At 43.4% G+C, this 15,022-nt stretch overlaps 1 protein-coding gene across 4 annotated transcripts in view; it reads right to left on the bottom strand.

Annotated features, from left to right (window-relative positions):
• Positions 1 to 15,022, bottom strand: part of fmr1 (fragile X messenger ribonucleoprotein 1) — an 87,030-nt gene that overhangs the window by 40,245 nt on the left and 31,763 nt on the right. For all 4 annotated transcript variants that reach the window (XM_080187807.1, XM_080187808.1, XM_080187811.1 and 1 more), the window contains exons 2-3: positions 11,693 to 11,745; positions 8,282 to 8,375 (exon numbers count right to left, since the gene is read on the bottom strand). In XM_080187807.1, the coding sequence (XP_080043933.1) occupies positions 8,282 to 8,375; positions 11,693 to 11,745 (147 nt within the window). The remainder of the gene's footprint in view (positions 1 to 8,281; positions 8,376 to 11,692; positions 11,746 to 15,022) is intronic.

Here is a 15,022-nt window from a genome sequence, read left to right as displayed (position 1 = left end):
GGAGGCAGAGAGTGGGGGTTAATGGGTGCTATTCGGATTGGCGGTTGGTGACTAGTGGAGTGCCCCAGGGGTCGGTGCTGGGGCCTCAGCTATTTACCATTTATATAGATGATCTGGAGGAGGGAACTGAGTGTATGGTGTCGAAATTTGCTGATGACACCAAGATTGGTGGAACGGCAAATTGCGCAGAGGGTGTGGAGAGTCTGCAGAAGGATCTAGATAGGCTGGGCGAATGGGCCAGCAACTGGCAAATGGAATTTAATGTTGGCAAGTGCGAGGTGGTCCACTTTGGTAGGAATAATGGTAGGAAGAACTATTACTTACGTGGCCAAAAACTGCAGCAGGTGACGGTGCAGAGGGACCTCGGGGTCCTTGTGCATGAGTCGCAAAAACCCAGCTTGCAGGTGCAGCAGGTGGTCAGGAAGGCGAATGGGATGCTGACCTTCATAGTGAGGGGGATTGAATATAAAAGTAGAGCGGTCTTGCTGCAGCTGTATAGGGCATTGGTGAGGCCGCAGCTGGGGTACTGTGTGCAGTTTTGGTCACCGCACTTACGCAAGGATATTTTGGCCTTGGAGGGAGTGCAGAGGAGGTTTACTAGGCTGATACCGGAGTTGAGGGGGTTGAACTATGAGGAGAGGCTGAATAAACTAGGCTTGTACTCGTTAGAGTTTAGAAGAATGAGGGGAGATCTCATTGAGACATATAAGATGATGAATGGGATGGATAGGATAGAGGTGGAGAGACTCTTCCCGCTCAGAAAGGACAGTAGGACTAGGGGGCACAGCCTCAAGATAAAGGGAGGGGGGGGGGGGTTAGAACGGAGTTGAGGAGCAACTTCTTCACTCAAAGGGTGGTGAATCTCTGGAATTCTCTGCTCGTTGAAGTGGTGGAGGCTGCCTCGCTAGATATTTTTAAGACGCAGGTTGATAGGTTTTTGATAAGCGAGGGGATTAAGGGTTATAGGGAGAGGGCGGGAATGTGGAACTGAGCCAAGACAGATCAGCCATGATCTTATTGAATGGCGGGGCAGGCTCGAAGGGCTAGATGGCCTACTTCTGCTCCTATTTCTTATGTAACCCATGCAGATACGAGGAGAACATGCAAACTTCAAAGAGACAGTGACCCAAGGCTGGGAATCAAATCCTGGTCTCTGGCGCTGTGAGGCAGCAGTGTTAACCACTGTGCCACCCTATCCTTCTCAGGTTTTTGAAGGGTGATGAGGGAAACGTTTCCTTTGGGGCAAAGGCTTGTGGACAAGCTCATAATCACCATCCAGAGTTGTTGCCTGGGTCTTGAAATGCGTTGTTCCTCGACGTGAGTTTTTATGGGAAGAGGAAGTGAGTTTTTGAACTCTACAAGGAGAATTATCCAACTGAAGCTTCAAAGGTAGATTCTTTATAGTGTCTGTACTCACCAGTTAAAAGCAAGTTGTTTAACCCTTTAGAACTCAATAGAAGTTTGGAATTTTTGATGAGACACTTCTGGTACGAGCTTGTGTGCACCCAGGATATTTCTGATCAACTCAATGTTGATGAACTCACACTGATCAATAGGGAATAAACCTCATGGACTTTTCCACTTTATTTTGTAGCAGCAGGGTCCAGCCTTTCACTGGCCAATGTTTTGCAAGCTTTGCAAATTAGATGAAAAATGCTTCCAAATATTCCTCAACAAACATTGGTACGAACAGGGACAACTTCAAAAGGTTAGCACTCAGTCCTGAGCTAGGGGCAGGTTCCCTTACTTGCGGTGTCATAACTGAGTTCAGTGGGTCTTTCCTAACTCCCTCTCTTGTTTCTTCCTCTGGAAAGCTTGGTCCCTCTACCTTTCCTCTTTTTGGAATTTTCTTCCTTCTTTTTCCCTGTGTCTTTTATTCCTTTCTCCATTTCTGTCCCTTCCTTTCTTCTCTTTTCTCTTCTTTTTCTCATTAATTTTCTTGGAATTCTAGCTCCCCTGCTGTTCCAGCTGTATCTTTGCTAATGCTAGGCTGTTTGTTTCAAACTCTATACCCTACTCCGATTCTTCAAATTCAATTTGAAAATGGTTGACAACAAGTTTTAGGATTTCGAAATTCCTAGCTTTTGGATGGATTTTTATCTCATAATACCTATCTATACTCCTCAATGGATAGGGCTTTTTAGCTGTCCTAAGTTATCTCACTGTTCTAGAAAGGTACTGGCTTTGAATGTAAATATTATAGTATTGCAGCACTGCAGTTACAAGAAAGCTTGCATTGAGTTATGAAATTAATTCTGGAGCTCGATTTGGCTCTGCGGTTCTAATTTCTCTTTTGCTTTACTTATTTTTATTATGTCACAAGTAGGCTTACATGAAGTTACTGTGAAAATCCCCTAGTCGCCTCACTCCGGCACCTGTTCGAGCACACTGAGGGGGAATTTAGCATGGCCAATACACCTAACCAGCACATCTTTCTGACTGGGAGAAAACCAGAGTGCCCGGAGGAATGCAGACGCGGGAAGAACGTGCAAACTCTGCATCAACCCAAGCCGGGAATCAAACCCAGAAACCCAGACACTAAGATTGGTGGCATAGTGGACAGTGAAGAAAATTATCTCCAATTGAAATGGGATCTTGATCAATTGGGTCAATGGGCTGACGAATGGCAGATGGAGTTTAATTTAGACAAATGTGAGGTGATGCATTTTGGTAGATTGAACCAGGGCAGAACTTACGCAGTTAACGGTAGGGCACTGGGGAGAGTTACAGAACAAAGAGACCTGGGGTACATGTTCATAGCTCCTTGAAAGTGGAGTCACAGGTGGACAGAGTGGTGAAGACGACATTCGGCATGCTTGGTTTCATCAGTCAGAACATTGAATACAGGAGTTGGAATGCCTTGTTGAAGTTGTACAAGACATTGGTAGGGCCACACGTGGAATACTGTGTGCAATTCTGGTCACTCGATTATAGAAAGGATATTATTACACTAGAAAGAGTGCAGAAAAGATTTACTAGGATGTAATCAGGACTTGATGGATTGAGTTATGAGGAAAGGCTGGATAGACTGGAACTTTTTTCTCTGGAGCGTAGGAGGCTGAGGGGTGATCTTATAGAGGTCTATAAAATAGTATCTTTTCTAGGTTTACTAGGCTGATACCGGAGTTGAGGGGATTGAGCTATGAGGAGAGGCTGAATAAACTAGGCTTGTACTCGTTAGAGTTTAGAAGAATGAGGGGAGATCTCATTGAGACGTATAAGATGATGAATGGGATGGATAGGATAGAGGTGGAGAGACTCTTCCCGCTCAAAAAAGACAGTAGGACTAGGGGGCACAGCCTCAAGATAAAGGGGAGGCGGTTTAGAACGGAGTTGAGGAGGAACTTCTTCACTCAAAGGGTGGTGAATCTCTGGAATTCTCTGCCCGTTGAAGTGGTGGAGGCTGCCTCGCTAAATATTTTTAAGAAGCGGGTTGATGGGTTCTTGATAAGAGAGGGGATTAAGGGTTATGGGGAGAGGGCGGGAAAGTGGAACTGAGCCACGACAGATCAGCCATGATCTTATTGAATGGCGGGGCAGGCTCGAAGGGCTAGATGGCCTACTCCTGCTCCTATTTCTTATGTTCTTATGTTCTCAAAGGTAAGGGAGTCTAAAACTAGAGGGCATGGGTTTTAGGTGAGAGGAGAGATACAAAAGTGTTCAGAGGGGCAATTTTTTCACACAGAGGATGGAAGAAACTGTCAGAGGTAATGGTAGAGGCGGGTACAATATTGTCTTTTAAAAAGCATTTCGATAGTTATATGGGTATGTTGGGTATAGAGAGATATGGGCCAAATGTGGGCAATTGGGGTTAGCTTAGGCGCTTTAAAAGAGAAAAGGCAGCATGGATAAGTTGGGCTCAAGGGCCTGTTTCCATACTGTAAACCTCAATGACTCTAACCTGACGCTGAGAGGCAGCAGCGCCAACCACTGTGCAACCACGTCTGAGGATTGATCATGAGTGCAGTACCTAAGTTTCTGTTACAGCAGCTGAGGAGTTGGACGGCTCCCCTTTTTCTTTCTCCTTGTTTAAGTGCAACAGGTTTTTTTTGTGTGGAAAGAATATAGTGAGTACATAACTGTTTATGTGCTGTAATCAGAAAAGAATCAACTGGCTAGGCTTTCTTAAGTTTAACAAAGAAAGAGGTTAGCTGTATTCTACTAAACCGATCTAAGTAAAGTAAAGAAACACATTTAACACACCCACACAAACACAAACTCACGCACACCCATTTAAAGGAGCAAATGAGTATACAGTCTGCAGTTTGCTGGCAATAGGCTGAATTTAATGGTCTTGACGCTTCTAATTTAAAGCTGCAAACAACTGAGTTGGTTGAGTTCAGGAGGAAGCAGTGCTGGTTTGGATTCTCTTAAGAAACTTCTGTCCACAACATGAAATCCTTGGAAGGCCACTGTCAGCAAACAAGGCCCAAAGTTTACCAAGTGGGACTCAACTTAGGTCTTCCCCTCAACCTGCTCGTCCCAAATTCTGCTGAGAAATATGTGCTTAAAAAGTACAAAGGGTTGTTGTCATGTGACCTTCCTTCACCAACTGCCAGGGGATTCAAAAAAGACATTGTCCATACATTCGAAAAGTGACTTGATTAGCTCATGTTTGGAAGCTAGCTTGGCCAGGGTCCCATTATCCAAGCAATTAGACTTAGTGGCCCATCTCCAACAAGTAAATATCACAGATTGCTATTGATGCCACGCTAATGAGGTAGGGATTGCAGAGTCCTTCACACTCCCCTGAAGTCATTGCCTTTGCTGGGTTTTGTGGACTGACTGGCTCCACATGACTGAATTGAAATGTGGAATGTATGGTAATGCAAACCGGGGTGAGCCAGCTTGGGCTGTCGCTTTAGTCTCTGTTTTGAAAAAGTCTGATTTAAAAAAAAGTTCAATTTAGGTTTCTGGCCAATGGATTAAAATAATTATTTGGCACAAAGCGCACCTTCATGACTGTATATTAAAGATTGGATAGGATACTACACAGGATTAAAAGTAAAAGCTGAAGTAACATAAAAATTGAGAAAAGTAATTAAATGTTGACTCCATCATTATGCAGACATTTGAGCCCATAAATATAAAGTTAGATTAAGTTGTAATTATGAATTAGTATGCAAATAAAATCCAGCTCCACCTCATTCACCAGATTTTAACATTTTCAAGGGTTTTTACAGTGACACTAACAATGTTACAAGTGGAAGGACACATTTTCTAAGATTTTCATCTATGGGACCCTCAGCAGCACATCCTGGAGAAACAAAGAATCACTGATAGAACCTTCTAAATTTCTTACTTAACTGTAAATGTGCGGATACTGGAAGTTGTTGAGTTTTTACAGTTACAGCATCATCACAATCACCAAATCTGGGCATTAACATTACTGCTCATGGAGAATCTGGAAATATAAGGACAAATCTTCACAAAGAAAAGTATAGCACAGGAACAGGTCCTTTGGCCCTCCAAGCCCGTGCTGATCATGATGTCCTGACTGAAAAAATCTTCTGCCCTTATTGGTTCGTATCCCTCTATTTCCTCCCTAGCCATGTACCCATCCAGATGCCTCTTAAATGTTGCTAATGTTCCTGCTTCCACCACATCCTCTGGTAGCACATTCCAGGTATTCACCACTCTGCGTCAATAGCTTCCCGCCGCACATCTCCATAAACTTTCTTCCTCTCACTTTAAACTGTGCCCCCTTGTAACTAACACTTCTATCCTGGGAAAAGCTTCTAACTATTCACCTTGTCAATGCCTCTCAGTTTTGTAGACCTCTATCAGGTTTCCCTTCAGCCTCCTTCTTTCCAATGAAAACAATCCTAGTTTATTCAACTGCTCCTCATAGCCAACATCCTCAAGACTAGGCAATGCCTTTGCACTCTCTCCAAAGTTTCCACGTCCTTCTGATACTGTGGTGACCAGAACTGCATGCAATACTTCAAATGCGGCCTAACGAAGGTTTTATATAGCTGCAACATGATTTCCCAACTCCTGTACTCATTGCCTTGGCTGATGAAGGCAAGCATGCCATATGCCTTCTTAATCATCTTGGCCACCTGGGTTGCCATTTTGAGGAAACTGTGGACCCGTACGCCCAGATCCCTCTGTATGTTAATATTCCTAAGGGTTCTGCTATTTACAGTATAATTAATAACTAAATTTGATCCTCCAAAATGCATCACCTTGTATTTGTCTGGATTAAACTCCATCTGCTATTTCTGTGCCCAAGTCTCCAATCTATCTATATCCTGTTGTACCCTCTGATAATCCTCGGCACTATCGGCAACTTCGCCAATCTTCATGTCATCTGCCAGCTTACTAACCAGACTATCCCCATTTTCCTCCAGATCATTTGTATATATTTCAAACAGAGGTCCCAACACTGATCCCTGCAGAACATCACTAGCTATAGATCTCTATTCTGAAAAATATATTTCGACTGTTACTCTCTGTCGTCTATAACCAAGCCAGTTCTTTATCCATCTAGCCAGCCTACCCTGAATCCCATGTGATTTTAATTTTTGTACTAGTCTGCCACGTGGGACCTTGTCAAACACCTTACTAAAGTCCATAATAACTACATCCACAGCCCTTTCCTCATCAAATTTGTCACCTCTTCAAAAAACTCAATTAAGGGATCATCCAGGAGAAGTATTTCAGGATCAAGGTTTAAACAAGAGCAAATGGAGGACACAATGAACATGATTTTCTCAGGAGTGAGATAATGACACATTCTACGTGATTTACTGAAGTTGTCCTGGCAAGATAATTACTCTTGGCTAGGACTGATCTGGATGTAGGTGTCTCAGTTAAAGATCATTTGTTCAAATACAGTACTGGCTGGCTTGTGCAGCTTTGAAACATTCAAAAGGTTGATCAACACCTGTCATGTCTGAGCTACTACAACTGGAGACATTTAAAAGGAAAAAAGACAGATATGCATTTCTATAGTGTTTTTCACCTCAGGATCCCCAATGCAGAGTCACTGTTATAATGTACAATATTAAACTGAAGAGCTACTTTAGAAGTAGGAAGAACCAAATTCAGTCAAAAATGCCCATCATGAAACTTAAAAGTGGATCTTCACTTAGTAATTAGTTTTATATTTTTGGCTCCAAATGTGCAGGTCAGAATACCGAAAATGAAGGTACTGTCATACAATCCCAAAAAATAGTTTCTCAGTTTTACAATACATTACTGTACATAATTCACGTAGAAATCAAATTTCTGAGACCCATTTCTTAGGCTAAAGAGTTAGGGGTCGACTTTAACACAGGTAATGTTTTTGAGAGGTTTATTTTCACCTAAAAGGTAATGGGGAAAGCTACTACTGAGACGTACAGGAACACCGGATCGGTACTTTGGGTATATGTCTATGAATAGTCCTAAACCGTGGAACTTGCCTTTGCTTCCAAAACGATGATCTACCCTGTGCATGCCATAATCCTGCCACTGTGAACTCTGAACTGGACATGGAACTCCCCAAAGGGAATTTTCCTGTCCTGCCCACCATGGAATCATGGAATCAGCCATGATCTTATTGAATGGCGGGGCAGGCTCGAAGGGCTGGATGGCCTACTCCTGCTCCTATTTCTTATGTTCTTATGAATCACAGAGAACAGGGACACAGACCAAGCAAAGGTCCATTGAACTTGAGTGGGATTTTCTGGTTTTTAGGCAGGTGTGGCCTGAAAAATCCCATCCCCAGTCTTTCAGTGAGCTTGGCACTAAGTTCTGGATTGATCTACTTTTACCGTGCTCATCAAGTGTAAGGCAAATGTGTCGACCTATCAACATGGTGCTCCCACTAAATCCCACAGAGGCAGTGAACTCGAGCCTGCTCGCACAGTTTCATCAGGTTGTGCTCCCATTTCAGAACCCTTCCCAAACCCAACAACCCAGGAAAGGAAGTGGTGGGAATGGCTGTGCCTGTAATTTCAATGTTGCTTGGTGTTCAGAGGAAGGAAAGCAAAGGAAGTGGCTGCACCTTTGGACAATGTCAGGCTGATGACTCCCAGCTCTTGGTGCATTGAGTTAGCATTCACAAATACTGTTATAATGAATAATTAATTTAGAGATTTGAAAAATTAAGTATTTTTCAGCCAAAAGTCAGAGGTTGACATTTACATGTGATCGACCATTACCTGAGGAAAACACAGCTAATTTCAAATGTCGCGTACTCTAACATATTAAGTTAACTCAATGGGTGGACCCTTTAATAACTTGCAGAAACTGCAAGATTTGCAACACAATCCCTTCATGGATATTTACATACCTCAACATCATCACCTTCATTAATGTCTTTGTGATAATCTGCCGGTGGTGGAAATCGAACATCATGGAAAGGAATCTGTCGCTCAGGTTGCCAGCTGAAACCAGAATTTAAATGAGCTTATTCAGAAAGTCAAACTTTTTGTACTGGGACTTGTTTGAAATAAATGTTCCAAAAGAACATAGTTCGCCAGCTTAGCGTTATTCCTGTAAAATATTTAATTTTGCCTTTTGCTAAAACAATTTATTTAAATGTTACATTCAATTGAAACCTCACCAATGTCACGAATTGGTGCTGGCTGCATGGAGAAGACACGTTCACACTTCCTACTGTCAAGTGCTGTATTGCACTAGTTTCTTGCAGGTTTCTTACTCACTACTGCATTTTCACCTCTGCCATTCCTGCAGCTGTCTGCCTGCTGTCACCTCTTACGCACATAGACTCATAATCTCAACACAATTTTCAAACTAGGACCCAGCAGACTGCCAAAATAATAAAGACATCCCTGATACCCCCCGCTTACTCCTTTGCCTTCCTGGACATAACTCATATCACAGCAAGACCGCAAGTTAGAAACAGCAGGAGTACCAGTGACAAGAAAGAATGTAATAGCTCAGTGTTAATAGATTTGCAAACCAGAGTTTGAGAGCCCATATTCGTGCCAAGGCAAGTTGATAAATTTAATTCCAGGCTACAACTTAGCAGAAAATCATCAGATTACCATAATGTACTTCATTAAAGGATGCACCTGCTGCCATCTCAACTGATCTAGCCTTGGTGATTGCAGCTTCACATGACATGGTTGCCTTACAAATAGGGATGAATATAAACTGCATTGTCAATATCGTCCACGTCCCAAGAAAATAAAAACCTTTCATGACACATCCTATCTAGTGGTTGTAGCACAACCTACGTCCTGCGTATAGATCATTTCTTGTTAGGTCAGGGCTAGTCATCCTACCTGCTCATTCAATCATGGAAAAAAGCAGCAGCTTTATTAACATTAAAAAGGTGCCGTGGGCCAAATTCTTCAACAGAACTTTATAGTGGAGCATTTAGAAAGCAGTGGCAGGATCAGAGTCAACATGGATTCATGAAGGGGAAATTATGCTTGACAAATCTGTTTCAATTCTTTGAAGATGTAACTAGTAGTGTTGACAAGAGCGAACAAGTTGATGTGGCATATTTGGACTTTCAGAAAGCGTTTGTCAAAGTCCCGCACAAGAGATTATCATGCAAGATTAAAGCCCATGGGATTGGGGGAAGTGTATTGAGATGGATTGAAAACTGGTTGGTAGGAAGGATACAAAGGGCAGGAATTAATGGGTGCTTTTCAAATTAGCAGGCAGTAACTAGTGGGGTGCCACAGGCATCGGTGCTGGGACCCTAGCTATTCACAATATATATTAATGATTTGGATGAAGGAACAAAATATAACATCTCACAGTTTGCAGATGATACCAAGTTGGATGGGAGAGGAGGATGCAGAGATCCTTCAGAATGATCTGGACAGGTTGGGTGAGTGGGCTAATCAATGGCAGATGCAGCATAATTTGGATAAGTATGAGGTTAGTCACTTTGGAAGCAAAAACAAGGCGGCAGATTACTACTTGAATGGCTGTGAATTGGGAGTCGGGAGTGTGCAGCAGGACCTGGGTATCCTTGTTCACCAGTCACTGAAGGTAAGCATGCAGATGCAGCAGGTGGTAAAGAAGGCAAATGGCATGTTGGCCTTCATTGTGAGAAGTTTCGAGTACAGGAACAGGGATTGCAATTATAGGTCACACCTCAAGTATTGTGTGTGGTTTTGGTCTCCTTTTCTGAGGAAGGATATTCTTGCTCTCAAGGGAATGCAGCAAAGGTTTACTAGGCTGATTCTGGGGATGGCAGGACTGACTAGGTTAGGATTTTCGCTGGAGTTCAGGCAAATGACAGGGATCTCATAGAGGCTTATAAAATTTGATTAGGACTGGACATGGTAGATGCAGGGAGGATGTTCCAAATGATAGGGAAGTCCAGAACCAGGGGGGTCATAGTCTGAGCATTCAGGGTTCACCACTTAAGACAGAGGTGTGGAGATATTTTTTCAACCAAAGAGTGGTGAGCCTGTGGAAATGATTACCTCAGGAAGTAGTTGATGCCAAAACATTGCATGTATTCATGAGGCTGCTGGGTATAACACCTGGGGCGAATGGGATCAAAGGTTATGGGGAAAAAGCAGGATTAGGCTATTGAGTTGGATGATCAACAATGATCGCAACAAATGGCGGAGCAGGCGTGAAGGGCCAAATAGCCTCCTCTTGCTCCTATCTCCTCTGTTTCTTTGTAATTAAAAAAGAAAAAAAAACTGCAAGAGAAAAGACATAATTTCACAGTTTTGTTTTATTTATTTGTGGAACATGGGCATTGCTGGCTGGCCAGCATTTATTGTCCATCTCTAGTTGCCCAATGGCAATTAAGAGTCAACCACATTGCTGTGGCTCTGCAGTCACATGTATAATTTCACAGTGGTAATAGTGAACCAGAGATTCATATTGGGAGCATATTCTTTTCTGAAGAAAAAAATTTCAAAAATAATTGTCCAGGTGGCAAGTTATTGTTAGGAATTTAAAACACTACAACCAGCTTAGACTATCTTAAGTGGCTGGAAGTCAGTCAATGCTATCAACCAGAAAATCTACAGGCAAATAAAGGAACTCAAGTTTAAATCTTTTGTGCTCATTCCTTGAAGCCAATGACGAAAACCTGAGCGTGGGGCTTTTTAACCACTGCTGTGCTGCAGCAACCACATGGTTCTGGCTGATCAGAAAACTTCCCCTGCTCTCGCAACCTGCCATAGACATATCCAAAGGATTTAATTCTTAATAATCAACCTATTTGGTCACATCATGAATGCTCCTCCAAGTTTATATTAAAGCAAGTTCACCCATAGAGTTTCCACAAAACTCCCCAGGTTTATCCAGCTGAGACATGGGGATACAGCGTGGAGTTCTCATGAATTAGCCAGTTTGAGCACAGCAGGATTAGAATTATTGCAAATAAGCTTGCCACGCATTGATCAGGGCAGACAAAACTGGCAAACTCCTCACTAGTATCACTGTAAGCTCAAGTATGTGTGGACATTGGTTAAGAATTGGGTTGGAGTTGGGTAGGATTCAAATACTGCCGATAAGTACTGTGAAAGGACAGTTGAAAATTTACATTTGGACAAGATACTAAAGAATTGTTCAAAAGTCCAGGAAAAAAAACAAACACGCTTTTATTCAGAAAATTACAAGTACACATAACAAAAATAAAAATAAGGAAATCATGCAGCTTTTAATTCTGCTCTCAATTAAAACTTTACATTCTCTTCAAAAATGAACAAGAGGCAGTAACGTTACAAAGGAAATACTATGCAAGACAACAACTTACTTGTTCTCAAAAGCAACAGTCAAAGCCTCGTCATGCACATCCTTTACAAATGCCTGTAAGAAATAAAAAACATAAAAAGTGTTTGATAAAATATATGCAGTCCGTGGAGAATGCACATTTTGGCAGTGATAACCATGACTGATACATATGTTTTAAATCATGTTGCGTAAATACCAACTCAGCATTTTATGATTTGAAAAAGTTATTTCAAATGAAATGCAATGCTGATTGTGCTAAAGTCAGGATGAAGATTTGTACAAGAGGACAAATACTAGGGATATTGATTTAAAACAAAACAGATAAAGCAGGCAACGTTGGCTCATTGAATCAGATACAACAGAAGTGTCAATATTCTCCTCGCATCTGCGTGGGTTTTCTCCAGGTGCTCCAGTTTCCTCCCACAGTCCACAGACTTGCGGGTTAGGTTGATTGGCCATGCTAAAATTGCCCCTTAGTGTCCTGCAATGCTTAGGTTAGGGGTTAGTGGGAAAATATGTAGGGATATGGGGGTAGGGCCTGGGTGGGATTGTGGTCAGTGCAGACTCGATGGGCCGAATGGTCTTTTTCTGTACTGTAGGGTTTCTGTGATTTCTGTGAGAAGTGCAGCCTACCTATCAACACTCCAAAGTAATCCTGACAAACTTCTGCGGACTCATGCCAAAATTTGGAGATTTGTCTCAGAGACTAATCAAGCAACATGCTGACAGTCACACTCCTAGAATCACATCTTTGAGCCAACAACCCAAACTTCTCCTTCACCATCTCGTGCATGCCTTGTCCATAGTGATTTACAGGAGGGATGAAGCGGTTCTCAGAGTTCTCATCATTGACTCCGGACCCATCTCTCAAAACATCATATCCAACATAGGCAAGAATACCTCCTGCTGATTAGCACCCTCGCTGCCCTCCCTCTGCTGATGAATCAGTAATTCTCAGTGATGAACACGGCTTGGAAAGTAACAAATGCATAGCACATTCTCTGGGCAGGGAAATTCTGACCTAGTTCTTAGAGCTGCCAGACTGAGCATGTGGCATGTGGTGGACCCCTTACTGAGGACAGTCACCATGCCATGGTGGAGAGGTTCAAGTGTTCCAGTGAACCCGAGAGCAACACTGCCCACAGGTCACATTCCTGTAGATCCTCTTAGTGGCAGTAAGGGTGAGGGAGATGTTCCAAACAAAACATGATCCAAGAAATCCTCAACGACAGGCAGATGATGGTGACCCCAATGGCTGTGAAGGCAGAAGAAGCCTGCAACAGGGAAGTAGCCCCAGTCATCGTGGTCCACCATGCCACTGAATCCAGCCAGCAAACGGCAAGGCTGTGTGGAACTTGGTCATGCACCAGAATCCTCACTCTAAACAATGTCATACACAGACCTTTCTCAGGCAAAAGCAACAGGGGCAGGGCTGTAATAGCTGGAGGCCTCCAGTCAAGATTCTGCACACAGACAGCAGATTTGTGTTGGTTGTTGGGCACCTGTATCAACATAGGGCTGCATTTCAGCAGCTGCATCTTCGATTGAGCTGCCCTCTTTGGAGTTCACCTTCAAATAGGGAGGCAGCTCAAAAAGGTGTCCCAAAACTAGGCTGTCCCATTTCCTCTGGCTTGGAAACCACACTCAGCAGGATTAACATTCTTGAGTTTGAAACAAAAAGCCAAACTTCAGAAGCTGAAGGCGAGAATGCTCAAGAAGTGATTGCCTGGAAAGATGAACTGCCATCATGGCAGAGAGCTAGAGTGAAACCCTGCTCACTGGGGAGGGACATCTGAGGGAGGCCAGTGGCGGGGAAAAACCTTCTTCTGGAAAGGGAAGTCAGACTGTGGCTACTGCATCCATTGAGACAATTTCACCATGTGGAACAGGATCTCAGCCGAGCTCTCTGAACTCCCCTCAAGTGTCAGTGAGAGATTGATGACCCTATGCCTACATTTCAGCCAGAAGTAATGTACTACTGTCATCAGCACGGGCACTCCGACTTTAGATTCTGACCATGAAGCTGGGGGAGATTCTGCTCCAATCTCGACGAACAAAAGGGTGGTTAGGGGAAAAAAATCGGTCCCCTCAGGGACAGAGGAGGGGAATTGTGCTTGGAGTCCGAGGGAATGGGGGAGATCCTGAATGAATACTTTGCATCGGTATTCACGAAGGAGAGGGGTTTGATGTCTGGTACGGTCATCGAGGGAGTTTTAGACCAATTGAAGGAACTATCGATTACGAGGGAAGAAGTGTTAGGGCTTTTAGGTAGCATTAAAACTGATAAATCTCCGGGGCCTGACGGCATTTATCCTAGGCTGCTTAGGGAGGCGAGAGATGAGATTGCTGGGCCTCTGACGCAAATCTTTGTCTCTTCTTTGGACAGAGGTGAGGTCCCAGAGCACTGGAGGATAGCGAACGTGGTACCGTTGTTTGAAAAGGGTAGGAGGGATAACTCCAGTAACTATAGGCCAGTGAGTTTGACGTCAGTGGTAGGCAAGTTGATGGAGAGGATTCTTAGGGATAGGATGTATGAGCACTTAGAGCGTTGCGATCTGATTAAGGGTACGCAGCATGGCTTTGTAAAGGAGAAGTCTTGCCTTACGAATCTGGTAGAATTTTTTGAGGAGGTGACAAACAGTTGGATGGATTTCAGTGAGGCGTTTGACAAAATCCCTCGTGGTAGGTTGGTAGAAAAGATTAAGGCTCGTGGGATACGAGGCCAGGTATCTAGATGGGTTGAGAACTGACTTGCTAAGAGGAGACAGAGAGTAGTAGTGGAGGGGTCCTTTTCTAGCTGGAGCTCTGTCACTAGTGGTGTGTCGCAGGGCTCAGTACTGGGACCTCTTCTCTTTGTAGTATATATAAATGACTTGGAAGAGGGAGTAAGTGGTGTGATCAGCAAATTTGCAGATGACACTAAGATGGCTGGATTGGCGGGCAGTGAGGGGCAGTGTCTGGAAATACAACGGGATATTGATAGGCTGGTATTTTGGGCAGATATATGGCAAATGGAGTTTAATCCGGATAAATGTGAGGTGATGCATTTTGGCCGGAATAATGTAGGGGGAGTTATATGATAAAGGGTAAGCCTATAAAGAGTATAGAAACACGGTGAGACCTGGGGGTGCAAGTGCACAAGTCTTTGAAGGTGACAGTACATGTGGAGAAGGTTGTGAAGAAAGCCTATGGTATGTTAGCCTTTATAGGAAGGGGTATAGAATATAAGAGCTGGAGTTGAATGTTGCAGTTGTATAGAACATTGGTTACGCTGCATTTAGAGTACTGCGTCTAGTTCTGGTCGCCTTACCACCGGAAGGACACGGAGACCCTGGAGAGAGTGCAGAGGAGG

The sequence above is a fragment of the Carcharhinus amblyrhynchos genome, chromosome 4, assembly GCF_965287045.1.
Source record: "Carcharhinus amblyrhynchos chromosome 4, sCarAmb.v2.hapA, whole genome shotgun sequence".
Classification (NCBI taxonomy): Eukaryota; Metazoa; Chordata; class Chondrichthyes; order Carcharhiniformes; family Carcharhinidae; genus Carcharhinus; species Carcharhinus amblyrhynchos.
This window is presented reverse-complemented; position numbering and strand designations above follow the sequence as displayed.